At 62.2% G+C, this 24,236-nt stretch overlaps 2 protein-coding genes across 7 annotated transcripts in view; both read right to left on the bottom strand.

The window, feature by feature from the left end:
- CCDC9 (coiled-coil domain containing 9) overlaps positions 1 to 20,067 on the bottom strand; it is a 206,193-nt gene extending 186,126 nt beyond the window's left edge. The window contains exons 1-14 of one of the 6 annotated variants that reach the window (XM_082496770.1): positions 19,757 to 20,066; positions 18,762 to 18,866; positions 18,338 to 18,484; positions 18,163 to 18,236; positions 17,970 to 18,045; positions 17,723 to 17,806; positions 17,415 to 17,603; positions 17,147 to 17,334; positions 16,890 to 17,060; positions 16,705 to 16,771; positions 16,171 to 16,612; positions 15,816 to 15,968; positions 15,545 to 15,618; positions 14,383 to 14,835 (exon numbers count right to left, since the gene is read on the bottom strand). In XM_082496770.1, coding sequence (XP_082352896.1) covers positions 14,761 to 14,835; positions 15,545 to 15,618; positions 15,816 to 15,968; positions 16,171 to 16,612; positions 16,705 to 16,771; positions 16,890 to 17,060; positions 17,147 to 17,334; positions 17,415 to 17,603; positions 17,723 to 17,806; positions 17,970 to 18,045; positions 18,163 to 18,236; positions 18,338 to 18,484; positions 18,762 to 18,866; positions 19,757 to 19,924 — 2,013 coding nt within the window. In that variant the 5' untranslated portion in view covers positions 19,925 to 20,066 and the 3' untranslated portion in view covers positions 14,383 to 14,760. Of the gene's footprint in view, positions 1 to 14,382; positions 14,836 to 15,544; positions 15,619 to 15,815; positions 15,969 to 16,170; positions 16,613 to 16,704; positions 16,772 to 16,889; positions 17,061 to 17,146; positions 17,335 to 17,414; positions 17,604 to 17,722; positions 17,807 to 17,969; positions 18,237 to 18,337; positions 18,485 to 18,761; positions 18,867 to 19,756 lie in introns of those variants that run through there. The other 5 variants (XM_082496766.1, XM_082496771.1, XM_082496767.1 and 2 more) reach the window with 5 other exon arrangements.
- C5AR1 (complement C5a receptor 1) lies at positions 8,175 to 13,610 on the bottom strand. The gene is made up of 2 exons (XM_082496777.1): positions 13,479 to 13,610; positions 8,175 to 9,782 (listed from the first exon to the last, which is right to left on the bottom strand). Exons 1-2 carry the CDS (start codon positions 13,584 to 13,586, stop codon positions 8,712 to 8,714), a joined length of 1,179 nt encoding a protein of 392 aa, XP_082352903.1. The 5' UTR covers positions 13,587 to 13,610; the 3' UTR covers positions 8,175 to 8,711.
- Positions 20,068 to 24,236: the final 4,169 nt, after the last annotated feature.

The following is a 24,236-nucleotide window of genomic DNA, read 5'->3' as shown; positions in this document are numbered from 1 at the left end:
AGCACCCCACATACCTCAAGCCAGCCCCCTGGGACCCACATATTCCCTATCCCAGCCCCCTGGGACCCTCACGCCGCATCCCAGCCCCATAGCACCCCACATACCTCAAGCCAGCCCCCGGGACCTCCATATTCCCTATCCCAGCCCCCCGAGACCCCTCACGCCCCATAGCACCCCACATACCTCAAGCCAGCCCCCGGGACCCCCATATTCCCTATCCCAGCCCCCAGAGACCCTCATGCCTCATCCCAGCCCCATAGCACCCCACATACCTTGAGCCAGCCCCCTGGGACCCCCATATTCCCTATCCCAGCCCCCTGGGACCCTCACGCCTCATCCCAGCCCCATAGCACCCCACATACCTTGAGCCAGACCCCAGGGACCCCCATATGCCCTATCCCAGCCCCGTGAGACCCTCACGCCCCATCCCAGCCCCATAGCACCCCACATACCTTGAGCCAGACCCCAGAGACCCCCATATTCCCTATCCCAGCCCCCCAAGACCCCTCTCGCCCCATAGCACCCCACATACCTCAAGCCAGCCCCCGGGACCCCCATATGCCCTATCCCAGCCCCCTGAGACCCTCATGCCTCATCCCAGCCCCATAGCACCCCACATACCTCAAGCCAGCCCCCCGGGACCCCCATATTCCCTATCCCAGCCCCCCGAGACCCCTCACGCCCCATAGCGCCCCACATACCTCGAGCCAGACCCCAGGGACCCCCATATTCCCTATCCCAGCCCCCCGGGACCCTCACGCCCCATCTCAGCCCCATAGCACCCCACGTACCTCAAGCCAGCCCCCGGGACCCCCATATTCCCTATCCCAGCCCCCTGAGACCCTCACACCCCATCTCAGCCCCATAGCACCCCACATACCTCAAGCCAGCCCCCGGGACCCCCATATTCCCTATCCCAGCCCCCTGGGACCCTCACGCCCCATCTCAGCCCCATAGCACCCCACATACCTCAAGCCAGCCCCCCGGGACCCCCATATTCCCTATCCCAGCCCCCCAAGACCCCTCACGCCCCATAGCACCCCACATACCTCGAGCCAGACCCCAGAGACCCCCATATGCCCTATCCCAGCCCCCTGGGACCCTCACGCCCCATCCCAGCCCCATAGCACCCCACATACCTCAAGCCAGCCCCCGGGACCCCCATATTCCCTATCCCAGCCCCCCGAGACCCTCACGCCCCATCCCAGCCCCATAGGACCCCACGTACCTCAAGCCAGCCCCCGGGACCCACATATTCCCTATCCCTGCCCCCTGGGACCCTCACGCCCCATCCCAGCCCCATAGGACCCCACGTACCTCGAGCCAGACCCCTGGGACCCCCATATTCCCTATCCCAGCCCCCCGAGACCCTCACGCCCCATCCCAGCCCCATAGCACCCCACATACCTTGAGCCAGACCCCAGAGACCCCCATATTCCCTATCCCAGCCCCCCAAGACCCCTCTCGCCCCATAGCACCCCACATACCTCGAGCCAGCCCCCCGGGACCCCCATATGCCCTATCCCAGCCCCCCGAGACCCTCACGCCCCATCCCAGCCCCATAGCACCCCACATACCTCGAGCCAGACCCCTGGGACCCCCATATTCCCTATCCCAGCCCCCCGAGACCCCTCACGCCCCATAGCACCCCACATACCTCAAGCCAGCCCCCGGGACCCCCATATGCCCTATCCCAGCCCCCCGAGACCCTCACGCCCCATCCCAGCCCCATAGCACCCCACATACCTTGAGCCAGACCCCTGGGACCCCCATATTCCCTATCCCAGCCCCCCGAGACCCCTCACGCCCCATAGCACCCCACATACCTCAAGCCAGCCCCCGGGACCCCCATATTCCCTATCCCAGCCCCCTGAGACCCTCACGCCCCATCTCAGCCCCATAGCACCCCACATACCTCAAGCCAGCCCCCGGGACCCCCATATGCCCTATCCCAGCCCCCTGAGACCCTCACGCCCCATAGCACCCCCCATCCCAGCCCCATAGGATCCCCCACACCCAGCCCCAGACCCCAGGGACCCCTATACACCCCATAGCACCCCACACACCCCAGCCCAGCCCCATGGGACTCCTCTACACCCCAATCCAGCCCCATTGGATCCCCCACACCCGGCCCCACACCCCAGGGACCCACACACACACCAGCCCGACCCCATAGCACCCCACACACCCCAGCCCAGCCCCATAGGATGCCCCACACCCAGCCCCAGACCCCTGAGATCCACACACACCCCAGCCCGACCCCATAGCACCCCACACACCCCAGCCCAGCCCCATGGGACTCCTCCACACCCCAGCCCAGCCCCATAGGATGCCCCACACCCAGCCCCAGACCCCAGGGACCCCCACACACCCCAGCCCGACCCCATAGCACCCCACACACCCCAGCCCAGCCCCATGGAACTCCTCCACACCCCAGCCCAGCCCCATAGGATGCCCCACACCCAGCCCCAGACCCCAGAGACCCACACACACCCCATCCCGACCCCACAGCACCCCACACACCCCAGCCCAGCCCCATGGGATTCCTCCACACTCCATCCCAGCCCCATAGGATCCCCCACACCCAGCCCCAGACCCCAGGGACCCCTATACACCCCATAGCACCCCACACACCCCAGCCCAGCCCCATGGGACTCCTCCACACCCCAGCCCAGCCCCATAGGATGCCCCACACCCAGCCCCAGACCCCAGGGACCCCCACACACCCCATCCTGACCCCATAGCACCCCACACACCCCAGCCCAGCCCCATGGGACTCCTCCACACCCCAGCCCAGCCCCATAGGATGCCCCACACCCAGCCCCACACCCCAGGGACCCACACACACCCCATCCCGACCCCATAGCACCCCACACACCCCAGCCCAGCCCCATAGGATGCCCCACACCCGGCCCCAGACCCCAGGGACCCCCACACACCCCAGCCCGACCCCATAGCACCCCACACACCCCAGCCCAGCCCCATAGGATGCCCCACACCCAGCCCCAGACCCCAGGGACCCCCACACACCCCATCCCGACCCCATAGCACCCCACACACCCCAGCCCAGCCCCATAGGATGCCCCACACCCAGCCCCAGACCCCAGGGACCCACACACACCCCATCCCAACCCCATAGCAACCCACACACCCCAGCCCAGCCCCATGGGATTCCTCCACACTCCATCCCAGCCCCATAGGATCCCCCACACCCGGCCCCAGACCCCAGGGACCCCCACACACCCCATCCTGACCCCATAGCACCCCACGCACCCCAGCCCAGCCCCATGGGATTCCTCCACACTCCATCCCAGCCCCATAGGATCCCCCACACCCATCCCCAGACCCCAGGGACCCCTATACACCCCATAGCACCCCACACACCCCAGCCCAGCCCCATGGGACTCCTCTACACCCCAATCCAGCCCCATTGGATCCCCCACACCCAGCCCCACACCCCAGGGACCCACACACACACCAGCCCGACCCCATAGCACCCCACACACCCCAGCCCAGCCCCATAGGATGCCCCACACCCAGCCCCAGACCCCTGAGATCCACACACACCCCAGCCCGACCCCATAGCACCCCACACACCCCAGCCCAGCCCCATGGGACTCCTCCACACCCCAGCCCAGCCCCATAGGATGCCCCACACCCAGCCCCAGACCCCAGGGACCCCCACACACCCCAGCCCGACCCCATAGCACCCCACACACCCCAGCCCAGCCCCATGGGATTCCTCCACACTCCATCCCAGCCCCATAGGATCCCCCACACCCATCCCCAGACCCCAGGGACCCCTATACACCCCATAGCACCCCACACACCCCAGCCCAGCCCCATGGGACTCCTCCACACCCCAGCCCAGCCCCATAGGATGCCCCACACCCAGCCCCAGACCCCAGAGACCCACACACACCCCATTCCGACCCCATAGCACCCCACACACCCCAGCCCAGCCCCATGGGACTCCTCCACACTCCATCCCAGCCCCATAGGATCCCCCACACCCAGCCCCAGACCCCAGGGACCCCTATACACCCCATAGCACCCCACACACCCCAGCCCAGCCCCATGGGACTCCTCCACACCCCAGCCCAGCCCCATAGGATCCCCCACACCCAGCCCCACACCCCAGGGACCCCCATACACCCCATCCCGACCCCACAGCACCCCACACACCCCAGCCCAGCCCCATGGGATTCCTCCACACTCCATCCCAGCCCCATAGGATCCCCCACACCCAGCCCCACACCCCAGGGACCCCCATACACCCCATCCCGACCCCATAGCACCCCACACACCCCAGCCCAGCCCCATAGGATACCCCACACCCCATCCCAGCCCCATAGAATCCCCCGCACCTGGTCCCACACCCCAGGGACCCCCATACACCCCATCCCGACCCCATAGCACCCCACACACCCCAGCCCGGCCCCATGGGACTCCTCCACACCCCAATCCAGCCCCATAGGATGCCCCACACCCAGCCCCAGACCCCAGAGACCCACACACACCCCATCCCGACCCCATAGCACCCCACACACCCCATCCCGACCCCCTGGGACCCCTATACACCCCATCCCAACCCCACAGCACCCCACACACCCCGGCCCAGCCCTCAGGAGCCTCACCTCAGGCCCGGTTCCCCCCCCCCCCCCCCCCAACCCGCCTCAGCCCCGCCGGGCCCCAACTTCCTACCCAGCCACGGCCCAGCACTCCCCTCTCCGGCCCCGCTACCCTCCAACCGGCAGCCGGGACCGTTTCGGAGCCTTTCGGGGCTGTTCGGGGCCTTTGCCGCCGTTCAAGGCCCGGTCCGGACCCGCACTCACCCGCCGCGCCGGGCCCCGCCGCCGCCCGCCGGTTCCAGACGCGGCCGCCAGAGGGCGCCAGAGCGCCGCCAGAGGGCGGAAGGGGCGGGGAAAGGGGCGGGGAAAGGGGCGGGAAAGGGGCGGGAAAGGGGCGTGGAAAAGAGCGGGGAAGGGCGGGGAAGGGGGCGGGGAAAGGGGCGGGAAAGGGGCGTGGAAAAGAGCGGGGAAGGGCGGGGAAGGGGGCGGGGAAAGGGGCGGGGCGTCCCCGGCGCTGCCGGACGGGGCGGGCGGGCGCGGCTGTGCGCCACTTGTCCCCATTGTCCCCAAAGATCACCGCTTTCCCCACTGTCCCCAACTGTCCCCAACCATCAGCGCTGTGCCACGCTGTCCCCAATGATCACCACTGTCCCCAACTGTCCCCATTGCCCCCAAACATCCCCGCTGTGCCCCACTGTCCCCAACCATCCCCATCGTCCCCAACTGTCCCCAAATATCACTGTTGTGCCCCACTGTCCCCAACAATCACCACTGTCCCCAACTGTCCCCATTGCCCCCAAACATCCCCGCTGTGCCCCACTGTCCCCAACCATCCTCATTGTCCCCAACTGTCCCCATTGTCCCCAAACATCCCCACTGTGCCCCCCTGTCCCCAAACATCCTCATTGTCCCCACTGTCCCCAACCATCACCACTGTGCCCCACTGTCCCCAACAATCACCACTGTCCCCAACTGTCCCCATTGCCCCCAAACATCCACGCTGTGCCCCACTGTCCCCAACCATCCCCATCGTCCCCAACCATCACCACTGTGCCACGCTGTCCCCAACTGTCCCCAAATATCACAGTTGTGCCCCACTGTCCCCAACAATCACCATTGTCCCCAACTGTCCCCATCGTCCCCAACCATCCCCATTGTCCCCAACCATCCCCACTGTGCCCCACTGTCCCCAACCATCCCCATTGTCCCCAACTGTCCCCAACCATCAGCACTGTGCCCCACTGTCCCCAACCATCCCCATTGTCCCCAACTGTCCCCAACCATCAGCACTGTGCCCCACTGTCCCCAACTGTCCCCATTGTCCCCAAACATCCCCACTGTGCCCCACTGTCCCCAACCATCCCCATTGTCCCCAACTGTCCCCAACCATCAGCACTGTGCCCCACTGTCCCCATTGTCCCCAAACATCCCCACTGTGCCCCACTGTCCCCAACCATCCTCATTGTCCCCACTGTCCCCAACCATCACCACTGTGCCCCACTGTCCCCAACTGTGCCCAACGATCACCACTGTCCCCAACTGTCCCCATTGTCCCCAACCATCCCCACTGTCCCCATCACCCCTATACCCCCCTGTCCCCAACCATCCCCACTGTGCCCCACTGTCCCCAACCATCACCGCTTTCCCCAACTGTCACCGCTGTGCCCCACTGTCCCCATTGTCCCCATCACGATGCCCTACTGTCCCCCACTGTCCCCAACCATCACCACTGTGCCCCACTGTCCCCAACTGTCCCCAGCCACCACCATTGCGCCCCACTGTCCCCAACCACCCCCACTGTCCCCAACCTTTCCCATTGATGACCAACTGTCCCCATCATCCCTGTCATGCCTGTCCCCAAAGCTATTTTTCCCCACTGTCCCCAACCACCCCAACTGTCCCCAACCATCCCCGTTGATGACCAACTGTCCCCAACCATGTCATGCCCCTCCCTGTTGTTGACCACTGTCCCCAACCACCCCAACTGTCCCCAACCATCCCCATTGATGACCAACTGTCCCCAACTGTCATGCCCATCCCTGTTGTCCCCCACTGTCCCCAACCATCTCCGTTGATGACCAACTGTCCCCAACCATGTCATGCTCATCCCTGTTGTCCCCCACTGTCCCCAACCACCCCAACTGTCCCCAACCACCCCAACTGTCCCCAACCATCTGTCATGCTCATCCCTGTTGTCCCCCACTGTCCCCAACCACCCCAACTGTCCCCAACCATCCCCATTGATGACCAACTGTCCCCAACCATGTCATGCCCATCCTTGTTGTCCCCCACTGTCCCCAACCATCCCCGTTGATGACCAACTGTCCCCAACCATGTCATGCCCATCCCTGTTGTCCCCCACTGTCCCCAACCATCCCCATTGATGACCAACTGTCCCCAACCATGTCATGCCCATCCCTGTCATCCCCCACTGTCCCCAACCATCTCCGTTGATGACCAACTGTCCCCAACCATGTCATGCCCATCCCTGTTGTCCCCCACTGTCCCCAACCATCCCCGTTGATGACCAACTGTCCCCAACCATGTCATGCCCATCCCTGTTGTCCCCCACTGTCCCCAACCATCCCCATTGATGACCAACTGTCCCCAACCATGTCATGCCCATCCCTGTCATCCCCCACTGTCCCCAACCATCTCCGTTGATGACCAACTGTCCCCAACCATGTCATGCCCATCCCTGTTGTCCCCCACTGTCCCCAACCATCCCCATTGATGACCAACTGTCCCCAACCATGTCATGCCCATCCCTGTTGTCCCCCACTGTCCCCAACCATCCCCATTGATGACCAACTGTCCCCAACCATGTCATGCCCATCCCTGTCATCCCCCACTGTCCCCAACCATCTCCGTTGATGACCAACTGTCCCCAACCATGTCATGCCCATCCCTGTTGTCCCCCACTGTCCCCAACCATCCCCATTGATGACCAACTGTCCCCAACCATGTCATGCCCATCCTTGTTGTCCCCCACTGTCCCCAACCATCCCCGTTGATGACCAACTGTCCCCAACCATGTCATGCCCATCCCTGTCATCCCCTACTGTCCCCAACCACCCCAACTGTCCCCAACCATGTCATGCCCATCCCTGTTGTCCCCCACTGTCCCCAACCACCCCAACTGTCCCCAACCATCCCCGTTGATGACCAACTGTCCCCAACCATGTCATGCCCATCCCTGTCATCCCCCACTGTCCCCAACCATCCCCGTTGATGACCAACTGTCCCCAACCATGGCATGCCCACCCCTGTCACCCCCCACTCCAGCTTTGCCCAACTGTCCCCAACCCTCCCTGCCCCACCTGCTGCCCCCCCCCCCCCCCGGGCTGGGCAGCACCGGGGCCACAAAAAAAGCCACCACCCTCCACCATCTCCCGCAAGGTGAAGCAAGACCATAGGGCAGAGTTCACCACCCACCGCAAGGACTTTCCGGGACTGGGGGGGGGGGGGGGGGTAGGGGGGAAACGACACACGGGGACATACGCTGCCACGGTTATTGCGTCACTCCCGCAATCAAAATCCGCCGAGACAGCAAAAAAATCTTGCCCCATAAACCACCAAAAAGGAGAACCAAGGGATGGAGGTCTTGCTCAAGGCTTGAGGAGCTTCAATATTTATTGGCGAAGGTGGACGGGGCGCTGGTGAAGGCAGGGGGAGGGTGAAGGAAGGTCATCCTCCCCCCCCCCCCCCCATGAGTGGGGTGGACTTGAGTTTTTGGGGTGATGGAGGGGGACTTGAGCATCTTGAAGTTGGCTGGGTGGTGGAGATGTGGGGCTGGGAGGGGTTGGTGGGACAGCCGCAGCTTTTATGGGGCTGAGAGAGAGGAGGAGCTGGAAATAAGGTCCACGCGGGGGGCTGGAGAAGCAGAGGAAGGTGATATGGGGTGGAAGGACAAAAGTCCTCTCCCTGTTGCCAGGCCACCGAGGAAGCCAGGAGGAGGTCCCCAGGGGGACACAACTTGCCCAGCCCACAACCACGCGGAGCAGCCGGTGGGGAAAGTGGGCTGTGGAGGCATCTTCTCCTCTCTACGTGGCCCAACAGGGGCTTTAGGAGAAGCGGAGAAGGTGAGGGCTCCCCAAAAAAACAAGCGCCGGTCCAGCCCCGGAGGCACCTTGTTCCCGGTCACACGGTGGTGCTGACGCTTTGGTCGTCCACGGTAGACTTAGTCTTCATCCTGCTGTCCCCCATGGTGCTGGTGGGGTCGTCGCTCAGCACGCCCCGTAGCACGGCTCTCCAGGAACGCTGGAACTTGTCCTTGAAGTCCTGACCCATGACAACGTAGATGATGGGGTTGATGCAACTGTTGATGTAGGCAATGCCGGTGATGATGGGGTCAGCTTCCAGGGCGCCCTTGAACAAGCTGCTGTGAGGAGGGGTGGAGGCCATGATCAACCCCACGACGTGGTAGGGCAGCCAGCACACGAAGAAGCTGATGATGACCACCAAGATGAGCTTGATGGCTTTCCGGGAGCGGGCAAAGCCCTTGCTGTGGACGCGGACCAGCAGAAGGCTGTAGCAAGCCGTGATGACCACGAAGGGTATGAGGAAGCCGCAGATGAAGCGGGTGATGGACGTGACGAGTTCGGTGAGGTGCTGGTGGCGCCCCACGTCCTTGTAGTCCATGACACAGGTGGTCTTCTCGGAGAAGGCATCGTAACGGGTGGTGCGGAAGATGAAGGAGGGAAGGGTGAGGAGCCCGGCTAGGAACCAGGCGGCCGCGCAAGCCCCCCGGACCAGTCCCAGGGTCCGGTGGTTTTGGCACCACACCGGCTGCGTCACCAAGGCGCAACGGTCAGCGCTGATGGCCATCAGGAGGAGGACGCTGGTGAACATGTTGAGGACGGTGAGGGAGGGCAGCAGCTTGCAGGCGAAGCGACCCAACGACCAGTGGTGGTCCCGGGCCAGGGGCAGGGCCAGGAAGGGTAGGGCCAGGCAACAGAGGAGGTCGGCCACGGAGAGGTTGAGGAACCAGACGCCGTTGACCGTACGCCGCAGCTCAAAGCCCGTCACCCAGATGACGGCCCCGTTGCCCAAGACGCCCAGGAGGAAGATGAGGGCGTAGAGGGCCAGGATGGCACGGTAGCTGTGAGGGACTTCGTAGCCATCGAAGTCATAGATGGAATAGTCACCCCAGTCGGAGTAATTGAAGGTGTAATTGGACATCGAGGAGTCCATCCTCCACCAGCTCTCAACCTAGAAACCACACTCTGTTAGAACCTCATGGAACCGTTTGGGTTGAAGGAACCTTCAAAGATCATCTCGTCCACCCCACTGCCATGAGTGAGGACATCCTCCACTAGACCAGGGTCCTCCAAGCCCTGTCCATAACATCACACAGTGGTTTGGGTTGAAGGGACCTTCAAAGACCATCCAGTCCAACCCCCTGCCACAGGTGGGGACATCCTCCACTAGACCAAGGTCCTCCAAGCCCTGTCCGTAACATCACACAGTGGTTTGGGTTGAAGGGACCTTCAAAGATCATCTCATCCAACCCCCTGCCACAGATGGGGACATCCTCCATTAGACCAGGGTCCTCCAAGCCCTGTCCATAACATCACACAACGGTTTGGGATGAAGGGACCTTCAAAGATCATCTCATCCAACCCCCTGCCACAGATGGGGACATCCTCCATTAGACCAGGGTCCTCCAAGCCCCATCCGTAACATCACACAATGGTTTGGGATGAAGTGACCTTCAAAGATCATCTCATCCAACCACCCAGCTATGGCTGGGGACATCCTCCATTAGACCAGGGTCCTCCAAGCCCTGTCCGTAACATCACACAGCGGTTTGGACTGAAGGGACCTTCAAAGATCATCTCGTCCAACCCCCTGCCACGGGTGGGGACATCCTCCACTAGACCAGGGTCCTCCAAGCCCTGTCCATAACATCACACAACGGTTTGGGATGAAGGGACCTTCAAAGATCATCTCATCCAACCACCCAGCTATGGCTGGGGACATCCTCCACTAGACCAAGGTCCTCCAAGCCCTGTCCATAACATCACACAACGGTTTGGGATGAAGGGACCCTCAAAGATCATCTCATCCAACCACCCAGCTATGGCTGGGGACATCCTCCACTAGACCAAGGTCCTCCAAGCCCTGTCCATAACATCACACAACGGTTTGGGATGAAGGGACCCTCAAAGATCATCTCATCCAACCACCCAGCTATGGCTGGGGACATCCTCCACTAGACCAGGGTCCTCCAAGCCCTGTCCATAACATCACACAGTGGTTTGGGTTGAAGGGACCTTCAAAGATCATCTTATCCAACCCCCTGCCACAGGTGGGGACATCCTCCACTAGACCAGGGTCCTCCAAGCCCTGTCCATAACATCACACAGTGGTTTGGGTTGAAGGGACCTTCAAAGATCATCTTATCCAACCCCCTGCCACAGATGGGGACATCCTCCACTAGACCAGGGTCCTCCAAGCCCCATCCGTAACATCACACAATGGTTTGGGATGAAGTGACCTTCAAAGATCATCTCATCCAACCACCCAGCTATGGCTGGGGACATCCTCCATCAGACCAGGGGGCTCCAAGCCCCATCCGTAACATCACACAGCAGTTTGGACTGAAGGGACCTTCAAAGATCATCTCGTCCAACCCCCTGCCACGGGTGGGGACATCCTCCATTAGACCACGTTGCTCCAAGCCCCATCCGTAACATCACACAGCGGTTTGGACTGAAGAGACCTTCAAAGATGATCTCGTCCAACCCCCTGCCACGGGTGGGGACACCTTCCACTAGACCAAGGTCCTCCAAGCCCTGTCCGTAACATCACACAGTGGTTTGGGTTGAAGGGACCTTCAAAGATCATCTCATCCAACCCCCTGCCACAGATGGGGACATCCTCCATTAGACCAGGGTCCTCCAAGCCCTGTCCATAACATCACACAACGGTTTGGGATGAAGGGACCTTCAAAGATCATCTCATCCAACCACCCAGCTATGGCTGGGGACATCCTCCATCAGACCAGGGTCCTCCAAGCCCTGTCCGTAACATCACACAGCGGTTTGGACTGAAGGGACCTTCAAAGATCATCTCGTCCAACCCCCTGCCACAGATGGGGACATCCTCCATTAGACCACGTTGCTCCAAGCCCCATCTGTAACATCACACAGTGGTTTGGGTTGAAGGGACCTTCAAAGATCATCTTGTCCACCCCCCTGCCACGGGTGGGGACATCCTCCACTAGACCAGGGTCCTCCAAGCCCTGTCCATAACATCACACAACGGTTTGGGATGAAGGGACCTTCAAAGATCATCTCATCCAACCACCCAGCTATGGCTGGGGACATCCTCCATTAGACCAGGGTCCTCCAAGCCCTGTCCATAACATCACACAACGGTTTGGGTTGAAGGGACCTTCAAAGATCATCTCATCCAACCCCCTGCCACGGGTGGCGACATCCTCCACTAGACCAGGGTCCTCCAAGCCCCATCCGTAACATCACACAGCGGTTTGGACTGAAGGGACCTTCAAAGATCATCTTGTCCAACCCCCTGCCACGGGTGGGGACATCCTCCACTAGACCAGGGTCCTCCAAGCCCTGTCCATAACATCACACAACGGTTTGGGATGAAGGGACCTTCAAAGATCATCTCATCCAACCCCCTGCCACAGATGGGGACATCCTCCACTAGACCAGGGTCCTCCAAGCCCTGTCCATAACATCACACAGTGGTTTAGGTTGAAGGGACCTTCAAAGATCATCTCATCCAACCACCCAGCTATGGCTGGGGACATCCTCCACTAGACCAAGGTCCTCCAAGCCCTGTCCATAACATCACACAACGGTTTGGGATGAAGGGACCTTCAAAGATCATCTCATCCAACCACCCAGCTATGGCTGGGGACATCCTCCATTAGACCAAGGTCCTCCAAGCCCTGTCCCTAGAGTCATCGAAGGGTTTGGGTTGGAAGGGACCGTCAAAGACCATCCAGTCCAAGCCCCTACCTTGGGCAAGAACATTTCCGCTACATCAGGTTGCTCCAAGTCCTCTTCCGAAGATGGGACCAAGTCCCAACCTGACCTTGAAAGATGAGACATCCACAACTCCGCTGGGAAACCTGTTCCCTCACCCTCATGGTAAAACAGCTCTTCCTTATGTCCATCATCACCATCATCTCTCCATCCAAAGGTCCTCTCCCCTCCCGGAAAAAAAAAAAAAAAAAAAAGGCAGAACCTCCAAAACCAACCCGTTGAGGTGCTCCTCAAGGAGAACGTGGGGTGCAAGCACCACCAAAACCATTTGCCCTCACGGTGTGTTGTGTGTGTGTGTGTGTCCCCACCCTGGTCACCAAGGAAATCAGCGTTTCCCCACTTCCTCACCACGTCATCCGCAGCCGGCGTGGTGTAAGAAGTTGGCTGAGGAAATGCGGGAGGAGCTGCAGCTCCGGCAGCTTCTCCAACATCTCCTTGGGTGGGGGCCCACAGGGGACCTTTTTGGTTTGGCCGCTCTCGAGCTCCAGGAGGGAAAAATAATAATAATAAAAAAAAACACCACACAAAACAAACTTTGGGGGACCCAAAGCATCGTCAGCACCGAGAGAGGAGGGGGAAAAACCCCAAACCCTGAAGGAGAAGCAGAGGAAACCACGGAGAAAGTCTGAGATCCGCCGGTGGAGCCACCGGGAACGCGGGAAGAAGGACCGAGAAGGAGATACGGAGGATCCAACCATCACCCAACGCCTAAAGAGGAGCCATCGCCTCACCGGGGGGTGGAAAATCCATCTTGAGGAAGATGGAGATGACCCAAAACCCAACTTTCCCCACCCCACGGCGTTGGGTAGGGGTTTTTTTTGGGGGGGAAGGAGGGGAAGAAGGAAAGGAGAGAGATCTTGCCCCACAGCGCGCCCCACCAGCCGCTCACCTGCGTCCTCGCCGGCCGTGCCGTCCGGAGGATGAGCAGGCGGCTCCGGGTTTTTATACGGCACCGAAGGAGGAAGCAACGCAACGGGGTGAAGGGGGAAGAGATCATCGGTGGAGGCCAAAAAATAAAGAAGCGGCAGCCGGTGGAACTTGGGGGGGGGGGGGGGGAAACGGGGAGGGGGACCAGTAGCACTGGTGGGGTGGGACAAGGGAACCGGGACAGCTTCGTTTTTGGGTGAAACGAGCTGGAAAAATGAGGTATCAACGCCAAAATGGTGGTTTGGGGGAGTGATTTTGGTTCAAATGCGATGGAGGGGACAGCGCGGAGCGTTCCTCGGCCGGCCCGGTGTGACCGGGGAAAGCTGGTGGGTCCCCCCAATCCTGGGGGGGGGGCGGGGGGGGGGACGGACACACAGACACGGGGGGACACGTCACCGGCCACCGCCCCAGAGCGAGGGGACTCCTTCCTCTCCCATCAGTAGATACTGCGCCCCAAATGTCCCCACCGGGGACATTTTTGCAGCATAAAGTCCCCAAAGTGTGTGTGTGGGGGGGGGGGGGGGTCGATTAGGGGAGAGCCCCCTCCCCCCCCCCCGGCTTTTACACTCATTTCACCCCAAAATCCCCCTCTGGAGCCCCCACACTGCTCATGTCACCCCCTAAAAAATAAAAAAAAAAAAAAACAGGACTTTCCCCCCAAAAGAAGCGCAGGAGGTTCCAGGGTGTGGGGGAGCCCCTTACTGGTCCCAGGACAACCCCCCTCCCCACCCCACCCACCCCCCCAAAAAAAAACCCAAACAAACCCAACATTGAGAGGACGGGACCCCCATGGGAGCAAAGGGGGGGGGGGACAGACCCCAGTAGCAACTGGGGGGACCCCCCCGGGAGCAAAGAAGAGGCGCAAAGATATTTCGGAGGTTTATTTTACCCGGTGGGCTCAGGCGGCCCGAGGAGGGGGGGGGTGGGGGGAAAGTCAAACCCCCCCACTCTCCCGCCCCACTCCGGGGCACAGGAGGAGAAAGGGGAACCCCCCCCCCAAAAAAAAACACCAGCCGGAGCCCCCAAAACCCTTTTGGGGACCCTCAGCGCCACCGTCCTCCACTCCTAAACGCCCACAGCACCGGGGGCACGATTTGGGGACACCCCCCCCACCCCGGCAAGGAGGTGAAGGTGATATTTTTTTTTTTTTTTGGTGTGGCCCCCCCCCTCCCTCCACTCCCACCACCGCCGCCGCCGCCACCACCACCGCCCCTCGTCTCTCTCCCCGGGTTATTCCCGCCGGCTCACGGTGACGGCGACGGCGGGAGGGAACCGGGTGACGGAGGGGCGGCCGGAGGACATCGGGGGACGCGGCCGTCCTGTCGAAGGAGAGAGAAGAAGAAGAAGAAGGAGGAGGAGGAGGAGGAGGAAGAGGAGGAGGAGGAGGAGGCAGCGTCAAGGCTGCTGCCGTGTGCGTGTCATCGTCCCGTGTCCCCCCCCCCCCTCCAAAAATAACAAAAACAAGTCAGGGAGGGGGACAAGGAGGGGGGCGTCCAACCCCTCCCGCCCCGATTCTGCCCCAAAACATCCCATTCCCCCCCTCCCCCCATTTTTCCAAGCGTTATCCCGACTCCATAACCGTCCCCCCACATCGCGGCTATAGAGGGGGGGGGAGGAAATCAGTCCCTGGGGCTGTTTGGGGCAGGAAAAAGTTTAATCCAGGACAGACAGACAGACAAAAAGACGTACAGCCGGTCGCAGCCGCCCCGGGTAAGCGTAGCACCGCCGCAATCCCGGTGGGGGTTTTATTTTTAGGGGTGGGGGGGGTTAAAGAACCGACTCCCCGGAGACACCGGAGAAGGAAAGGCGGCAGCTCCGGGGTTGTTTCGCAGAGCGGCGGCGGTCCGGCAGCGGGGAACGTCAAGAACCGGCAAGCAAAAGTGGGAAGGACAGACAGACAGACAAGGCGAGAGCCCGGAGGGATGCGCTGGTGTCAAGTGTGTGTCCTCCCCCCCCCCCCCTCCTCCTCCCCCCCCCATCTCCCCGTTAACGAGCAGCGGGAGAATGCGAATTCTTACGGAAACGCACCCGCTGGAAATCCGTGATCTCCACCGTACCGGGGGCCACCTCCGAATCCGCGTTTGGGGAAACTGTCGCACCTCCTGGAGGTTTGGGGGGGGAGGAAAAACAAACAAAACAAAACAAAAAAAAAAAAAAAAACCACCAATAAATCGGGGTCTGAAACCCCCCCCCCCCCGGCTTGCAGGAAACACACCCGCCCCCCCAAATTTGGGGAGGGGTTAGAAGCGGGGAAGGTCCCCTGCGGTGCGTCGTCCCCCCCCCGTATTCCCCTCGTCACCTTGCGTCCCGTCCTCCGCCGGGTTCCCCGTCGTCTCCTCGGGCTTTTCCGAAACCTCTCGTTGCGCCGTCGGGTTCGTTTCTTCCCTTTGGGGGGGATCCACAGGGTTCTGCGCCCCCCGGGGGGGTCCACTCAGCTCCACGGGGCTCAATCCTGTGGGGTGGGGGAGAAAAGACCACCATCAATCCCCCGTTTGATCCCTTTTTTTTGGTCCTCGGGCTCCGGCTACGTGTCCCCTCCCCAAATCTTACGGGTTCAGCTCATTTTTGGGGTCTATCCCTCAAACCCCCCCCCCAACCTCGAATTGGAGCAGAGCCCCCCTTCCCCCCCCCCCCTCCAAAATAAAAACCTTTACCTGGAGTTTCTCCAGAAGCCCCTCTCGAGTTGGGGACAGTGGGACCCGAAAGGGGACTGTCCCCCAAGCTGCTGCGGGGAGAGGTGAGGTCCATCTCCTCGCCCCAGTCCGAGACGGGCTGGTGACCTTCCACGGGGGAAAAGGGACTGGGGGGGGTGCGAGCCCCCCACTCTGGGGCGGGTGCCACGGCGGTGGGGGGCACGCGGAGTTTGGGAACGGCAGCCTGGCCGGTTTTGGGGGGAGGCTGGGCTTTAGGGGACGCACTGCGGGGTGCTTCATCCTCGCTCGACGATCCCGTGCTGCCGCCTTCTTCCTCCTCCTCCTCCTCCTCTTCTTCTTCCTCCTCCTCTTCCTCGCTGACGTCCTCCCACTGATCTTCATCTTCCTCAGGGCTCAGGGAAGCGGGGGGCTCCGGGAGGGCCCCGCTCGGCGTCTCCTCCACCTGCGGACGCGGCGTTTTGGGGGTGTCAGATGGGGGGGGAGAAGGGCACCGCGGGGCTGACGAAGACCCACCGCTTCGCCGCGACGTTTTACCTTCCGGCTTTCGGCACTTTCGGCGGGCGCTGGCGATTCCTTCTCCTCCCAGCGGTTATCGTGCATGCTGGAGAGGAAAAAAGATGCCAGCAGATCAAAAAAAAAAAACCCCAAATCCACAGAAAAACAGGGCTCAGGGAAGAACTCCCCCCCTCAAATCCTCGCTGCCAGGTGACCCCACCGACCTGTAGGACTTGGCGCCGGCGGCCTGACCGCGTCCCCGACCCTTTTTCCTCCGCTGGGCGCGATGCGGAGCGAGAAATTCCCCAAAAGTGGGAGGTTTGGGAGGTGGACGTTTGTTTTCTTCCCCTCCGCTCATTTCCGAGCCGGGAACCGCTGCAGAACCCTCCTTAAACCTAAAAATAAAGAAAAAAGGGAGCGGGTGACAGCGAAGATGTCACAACCTCCTCGAAAATGACCGCCGCCCCCCCTCGCGACGTACATGCTGTCCGATTTTTCGGCATCCCACTCGCGTCGCCACTGCCCGGTTGGTTTGCGGTGTCGCGCCAAGCGTTCCTGATCGATTTGATCCCGTTCTTTTTTCCAACGGACGTATTCGGCTCGTTCCCGACCCGTCATGGAAAGAGTCATGTCCAACTGTCCCCCCGTTTTCGGGCTGGAACGACGTCCCTACGGCAAAACGCGGTTCGTCCATCCCTGAAACCCCTAAAAAAAGGGGGCAGGAGGTGGAGGGGGGGGGGGACACACACCGGGGTACGTACGGGGCCCTGCCATGTTTTTTCCCGTTCCATTCCTGCTTTGACTTTGTCGAAATCGGCTCCCCCCCAATTTCGGACGTGCCGTCGACTTCCCTCTTTGCGATCGGTGTCCTGGAAGGGACCGCTGCGTCGGGGATCATCCAAGAAATTCCGCACCGGGTTCTTCTCATGAAGACCGTCCTGCGACGAGGTTGGGAGAGGTGGTGGAAAAATAAGAGGGGAATATCGTCACCCCGACCTCTGGGGGGGACATTTGTCACCCACCGTCCTCCCCGCGGCGCTCTCCTTTCCCTCCTCACCCGCTGGTTCCGCTCGTACTCGGCGATTTTCTCCATCTCCTCGTTCATCTTCTCGATATTCCGGCGCCGGCGCTCTTCCCATTCCTGATGGGGACAAACCGGTTGCCACCAGGGACATGCAGCACCCCCCAAAAAAAAAAAAAAAAAAAAAAAAAAACAGAAGCCCCCCCCCAAGCTCTACACCTTTGGGGTGAAACCACCAATCCCCCAAAAAACCCATCTATCCCCCCCCAAAAAAAAAACCCACCTTGGACTTTCGGTCGGGGCCGGCGTCGCCCCCCGTCACCGGCCCGGTCGCGCCGCGGCCCCGTAAGCGCCGTCCCCGGCTACCGCGTTCCCCCGGCGGCGGCGCGGCGTCACTTCCCGTCCCCTCCCAAAAGGGGTCTTGGGGGCGCTCCCCCCGCGGGGAACGGACCGAAGGCCGCAAACCGGCGCGTCCCGAGACACGAGGAGAAGCGCCGCGGCCGGTTTTTGGGGTGCCCGATGGCTTCTTGTCCTTCACCACACGCTTCTCCTGGAGAAGAAGAGACGAAGGGGGATTCAGCGAAACCCCCACTTTATCCCCAGCCCCACGGTAGGTCCCCTGAACCCCAATTTTGCCCCCTCCCCACTCACCCCGGGGGAGGGCATGACCTGGACAGTGACGGAGAGATCTTTATCCACCCATCTCCTCTCACTTTCGACATCGGGGGGACGCGCCCGCCGTAAAGCCGTCACCGCTATTCCCTCTTGTTCGGCTTTCTTCCGATCCTCCTCGATCTCCTGCCGGGACGATACAGGGGGGGGTGAAGTCAAACCTACTCCACCTCCACAGGGATTTTTGGGGGGGGGGTAAAGGACAGGATGACCCCCCCCAACATCCTCCTGTGAGCCCGTATTATGTTAACACCCTCCCCCCGCGCGTGGTGTTAAGCCGCCGCAGATGGGGGATTAGGGGCTGTAAGCGCCTTCGCTGCCTCCGCACAGGCTATGGGGAGGGGGAATGTGGGGGGAGAGGGGGGGTGGAATCTAGGGCTGAGCCCCACACCCCGCCCCATACCTGATAACGCTTAATGAGGGCTTCGTTCTTCTTGCGCAGGGCCTCGATGCGCTTGTCCAGCTCCGCGTCCTTCTCTTCTTTCGATCTCAGGTCCAGCGCGGCCGACTGAGGGGCAGAGGAGAGGGGTGAGAGTGGGGCCAGACCCACATCACCCCACCCCGAGCCCCACACAAGCAGTGCCAGCCCACCCACATGGACCTCCAGAGGCCCACATCGGCAACCTGGCAAGGTTTGCCCCCCCACAGACCCCCATATCAGCCCCCCAGCAGCGCCAGGGCACCCACACAGCCCTTAGCACGGTTTGGGCCTCCCAGGACCCTTCCCAGAGCCCCACAGCAGCCCCCCAAGAGACCCACATGGCCCTCCAGAGGCCCACACCGGTGCCCTGACAAGGTCTGCCCACCCCCAGAGCCCCACACTGGTTCCCCACGGAGCCCCTAGCATGGTCTAAGCCCCCCAGGACCCCCCAGAAGCCCCACATCGGCCCCCCAGGAGCCCCACACCGGCCACACGGTCCTCCAGAGGCCCACACCAGCCCCCTGACAAAGTCTGTCCCCCCCCAGCCCCATATCGGCCCCCCAGGAGTACCAGGCCACACACACAGCCCCTAACATGGTCTGGGACGCCCAGGACCCCTCCCAGAGCCCCACATCAGCCCCATAGAGGCCCACACCGGCCCCCTGCCAAGGTCTGCCCCCCTCCCCGAGCCCCACATCGGCCCCTTAGCAGTGCCAACCCCCCCCCATATAGACCTCCAGAACCCCAGCCCGGCCCGGCCGCCCTCCCCCGATCCCCGGGAGCTCCAACCGGGCCCCCGGGGAGGCCCAGCCGGAGCCCGGGAGAGGCCCAACCCGGTCCTCCAGCAAGGTCAGGCCGCCCCAGCCGGGCCTCCAAAGCCCCTAACCCGACCCGCGGAGCCCCAAAATCCTCCCCCGGGTCCCCCCCAAACCCCAAACGAGCCGCTCCCGGAGCGGAGGCCCCGGGTTAGGCCTCACCATGGCGGCAGCGGCGGCGGCGGGGCCGTACGCGGAGCGCTGAGGAACCGGCTGCCCCCGCCCAGCCGCGCGCCCCAGCGACTTCCGCTTCCGGTACGGGCATAGGGCGGGAGTGGGGGGGGGAAGCGTTAAAAGGGCGATGGCAGAGGGAGAGGTGGGGCCCACCATGGGGAGGGCGGGCTGGTTGGTTGTCGCTCTGTCCCCTCCCCGGCGACTGTCCTTCCTCCCCAGCCAGACTCGGTGACTGTCCCCATGTTGTCCCCTGCCCTGGCTGGGGACCCCGTGTCTCCCCTTGTGTCCCCATGTCCCTGTGTCCCCCATGTGTCCCCATGTCCGGGTGTCCCCCATGTGTCCCCCATTTGTCCCTGTGTCCCCACGTGTTCCTGTGTCCCCCACGTGTCCCCCCATGTGTCCCCATGTCCCCCATGTGTCCCTGTGCCCCCCATTGTGTCCCCATGTCTCTCTGTTCCCCCATGTGTCCCCTATGTGTCCCCATGTCCCCGTGTCCCCCATGTGTCCTCATGTCCATGTGTCCCTGTGTCCCTGCGTCCCCCCGTGTCCCCCCATGTCCCCCATGTGTCCCCATGTCCGGGTGTCCCCCATGTGTCCCCATGTCCCCCATGTGTCCCTGTGCCCCCCATGTGTCCCCATGTCCCTGTGTCCCCCCGTGTGTCTCTATGTCCCCCCGTGTGTCTCTATGTCCCCATGTCCCCCTATGTGTCCCTATGTCCCCCCATTTGTCCCTGTGTCCTCCATGTGTCCCCATGTCCCCCGTGTCCCTGTGTCCCCCATGTCCCCCCCTGTGTCTCCCTGTGTCCCCCATGTGCCCTCATGTCCCACATCCCCGTGGCCTCCTGTCCCTGTGTCCTCCATGTTGCCATGCCCCAATGTCCCCATGTCCCCATTTCCCACCACCCCACCATCCCCATGTCCCCTCTTCCCCCGTGTCCCCCCGTCCCCGTGTCAGTGTCCCCCATGTCCCCACATCCCCACGTCCCCCCGTGTTGGTGTCCCCCGTGTTGGTGTCCCCCATGTCTGCACGTCTCCATGTCCCTGTGTCCCCCTGTCCCTGTGTCAGTGTCCCCCCATGTCCCCTGTTCCCCCATGTCCTCCTGTCCCTGTGATCCCCATGTCGGTGTCCCCCTGTGTCCCCCCTCCCTGTGTCCCTGTGATCCCCATGTCGGTGTCCCCCTGTGTCCCCCCTCCCTGTGTCCCTGTGACCCCCATGTCAGTGTCCCCACGTGTCCCCTGTCCCCCCCCGTGTCCCCTTTGTCCCCCTGGTCCCCATGTCAGTGTCCCCATGTGTCCCTTGTCCCCCGTGTCCCCCTGTCCCTGTGACCCCCATGTCAGTGTCCCCACGTGTCCCCTGTCCCCCCCGTGTCCCCTTTGTCCCCCGTGTCCCCCTGTCCCCGTGACCCCCATGTCAGTGTCCCCCGTGACCCCCGTCCCTGTGACCCCCATGTCAGTGTCCCCACGTGTCCCCTGTCCCCCCCCCGTGTCCCCTTTGTCCCCCTGGTCCCCATGTCAGTGTCCCCCGTGTCCCTCTGTCCCCGTGACCCCCATGTCAGTGTCCCCCGTGTCCCCCCGTCCCTGTGACCCCCATGTCAGTGTCCCCACATGTCCCCTGTCCCCCCCCGTGTCCCCTTTGTCCCCCTGGTCCCCATGTCAGTGTCCCCATGTGTCCCTTGTCCCCCGTGTCCCCCTGTCCCCGTGACCCCCATGTCAGTGTCCCCACGTGTCCCCTGTCCCCCCCGTGTCCCCTTTGTCCCCCGTGTCCCCTTTGTCCCCCGTGTCCCCCTGTCCCCGTGACCCCCATATCAGTGTCCCCCGTGTCCCCCTGTCCCCGTGACCCCCATGTCAGTGTCCTCCCGTGTCCCCCTGACCCCGTCCGTCCCCCCGTCTCCCCGCGTCGCTGTCCCCTCTCCTCCCCGCGCTCCCCCCTCCCCGGCGGTGGGCGTGGCTCCCCGCACGGCCCCGCCCCTCCCCTCCCGCGGTGGGCGTGGCCGGAGGCGCGGCGTGGGCGTGGCTCCACCCTGCCCCGCCCCACGGCTGTCTCCATGGCAGCTGCGGCTCTGGCCGCGGCGGCGCGCGGCGATTGGCTGGGCCGGGCCGGGCGCGCGAGGAGGGGCGGGGCCGGGCGCAGCGCGGGGCCGGGGCGGATACGCGGGTCTGTGCGGGACTATAGCGGGACCTATAGCGGGACCTATAGCAGAACCTATAGCCAGGTCTACAGCAGGACCTATGGTGGGACCTATAGATGGGCCTATGGCGGGACCTATAGACGAGTCTATAGCGGGACCTATAGCAGAACCTGTAGACGGGTCTATGGTGGGACCTATGGCAGGACCTATAGCGGAACCTATAGCTGCGCCTATAGCAGGACCTATGGTGGGACCTATAATGGAACGTATAGCCAGGCCTATAGCAGGACCTATGGCGGGGCCTATAGACGGGTCTGTGGTGGGACCTATAGTGGAACCTATAGATGGGCATATAGAGGGACCTATAGTGGAACCTATAGACGGGCATATAGAGGAACCTATAGCAGAACCTATAGATGGGCCTATAGGAGGACCTATGGCAGGACCTATAGATGGGTCTATGGCGGGACCTATAGCAAGACCTATAGCAGGGCCGATAGACGGGTCTATGGCGGGACCTATAGCTGCGCCTATAGCAGGGCCTATAGTGGGGCCTATACACGGGGGTCTGTGGCAGGACCTATAGCGGGACCTATAGACAGGCCCATAGTGGGACCTATAGGCGGGCCTATAGGTGGACCCATAGTGAGACCTATACATGGGCCTATAGCGGGGACTTTAGTGGGACCTATAGATGAGCCAATAGCGGAACCTACAGCCGGGCCTATAGCTGGGCCTATAGCGGGATGGAGCTACAGCCACACCTATAGCGGGACCTATGACAGTACCTATGGATGTACATACAGCAGTACTGCTAGCGGCACCTATAGCCCAACCTACAGCCGCTATATGTACTGCTATAGCCCTTCCTACAGCAGGACCTATGGATGTACCTGTAGTGGTACCTATAGCTGCACCCCTGGATGTACCTATAGCCACACCCACAGCAGTACCTATAGTGCTACCGATGTATTTACCTATAGCAGTACCGAGAGGCATTACCTATAGCCGGTACCTATAGATGCACCTATAGCCAGTACCTATAGCTGTATCCATAGCTGTACCTATGGCCAGTACCTACAGCCACCCCTATAGCGTTACCTATAGCTGTTCCTATACCTCTGGCCAGTACCTATACTGCTCCCTATAGCCCGTACCTATAGCATTACCTATAGTTGCTCCTACAGATGTACCTGTAGCTGGTACCCATGGCCGGTGCCCATGGCTGAACCTATAGCTGCCCCTATAGATGTACCTATGGCCGGTACTTATCATGTTACTTATAGCTGGTACCTATAACTGCCCCTATAGATGTACCTGTGGCCAGTACCCCTCTTGTTGCCTATAGCCGGTACTTATAGCCGCCCCTACAGACTTACCTATGGTTGGTACCTGTCGTGTTATCTATAGCTGGTACCTATAGCTGCCCAGATAGATGTACCCATGACTGGTACCCATCATGTTGCCTATAGCCGGCACCTATAGCCACTCCTATAGATGCACCCATGGCCGGTACCTATCATGTAACCTATAGGCGGTACCTATAGCCACTCCTATAGATGCACCCACGGCCGGTATCTATTGCAGTACCTATACCTGGTACCTATAGCCACTCCTATAGATACACCCATGGCCGCTACCTATCGTGTTACCTATAACCGCCCCTATAGATGTACCCATGACTGGTACCCATCATGTTGCCTATAGCCGGTACCTATAGCCACTCCTATAGCTGTACCCATGGCCAGTACCTACCGTGGAACCTATAGGCGGTACCTATAGCCACTCCTATAGATGGACCCATTGGCTGTTACCTATAGCCGATACCCACAGCCGCCCCTATAGATGCCCCTATAGATGCCCCTATAGCCGCCCCTCTCCATTCACCCCGGCCCCGCCGGTTCCCACGCGGTCGCGCGCTCCGCTGGATACAGCGCCGCCGCGGGCGCCCATTGGCTGCGGCGGAGGCGGCTCCGTCCAATGGCAGCGCGGCGGCGGCGGCGCGCGGGCAGCGGCGGAGTTCTGAGGAGAAGGGAGGAGGGGGGACCGGGGGGGGGGGGGGGGGGGGGGGCGGCCGGAGGGCCAGGCCGGGGGGGCGGGGCTAAAGAGGTGACCGGCGGGGGGGGGGGTGTGGGGCCGGTTTGGGGGTCCCGGGGGTGAGGGGGGGGCCCGGCGGCCCCTGGTTGGCCCCTTCCCGCTGTTACCGGGGCGGCGGCGGCGGCAACACCTTCCCCTGGAAACGGCGGCGGCGGCGGCTGAGTGGCTGCGGTGGGAGTAAGCCACGCCCCCTTAGCCACGCCCCACCATGAGGAGAAGCTCCGCCCACACGCGGCGCGGGG

The sequence above is a fragment of the Vanellus vanellus genome (assembly GCF_965231255.1).
Source record: "Vanellus vanellus genome assembly, chromosome: 31".
NCBI lineage: Eukaryota > Metazoa > Chordata > Aves > Charadriiformes > Charadriidae > Vanellus > Vanellus vanellus.
This window is presented reverse-complemented; position numbering and strand designations above follow the sequence as displayed.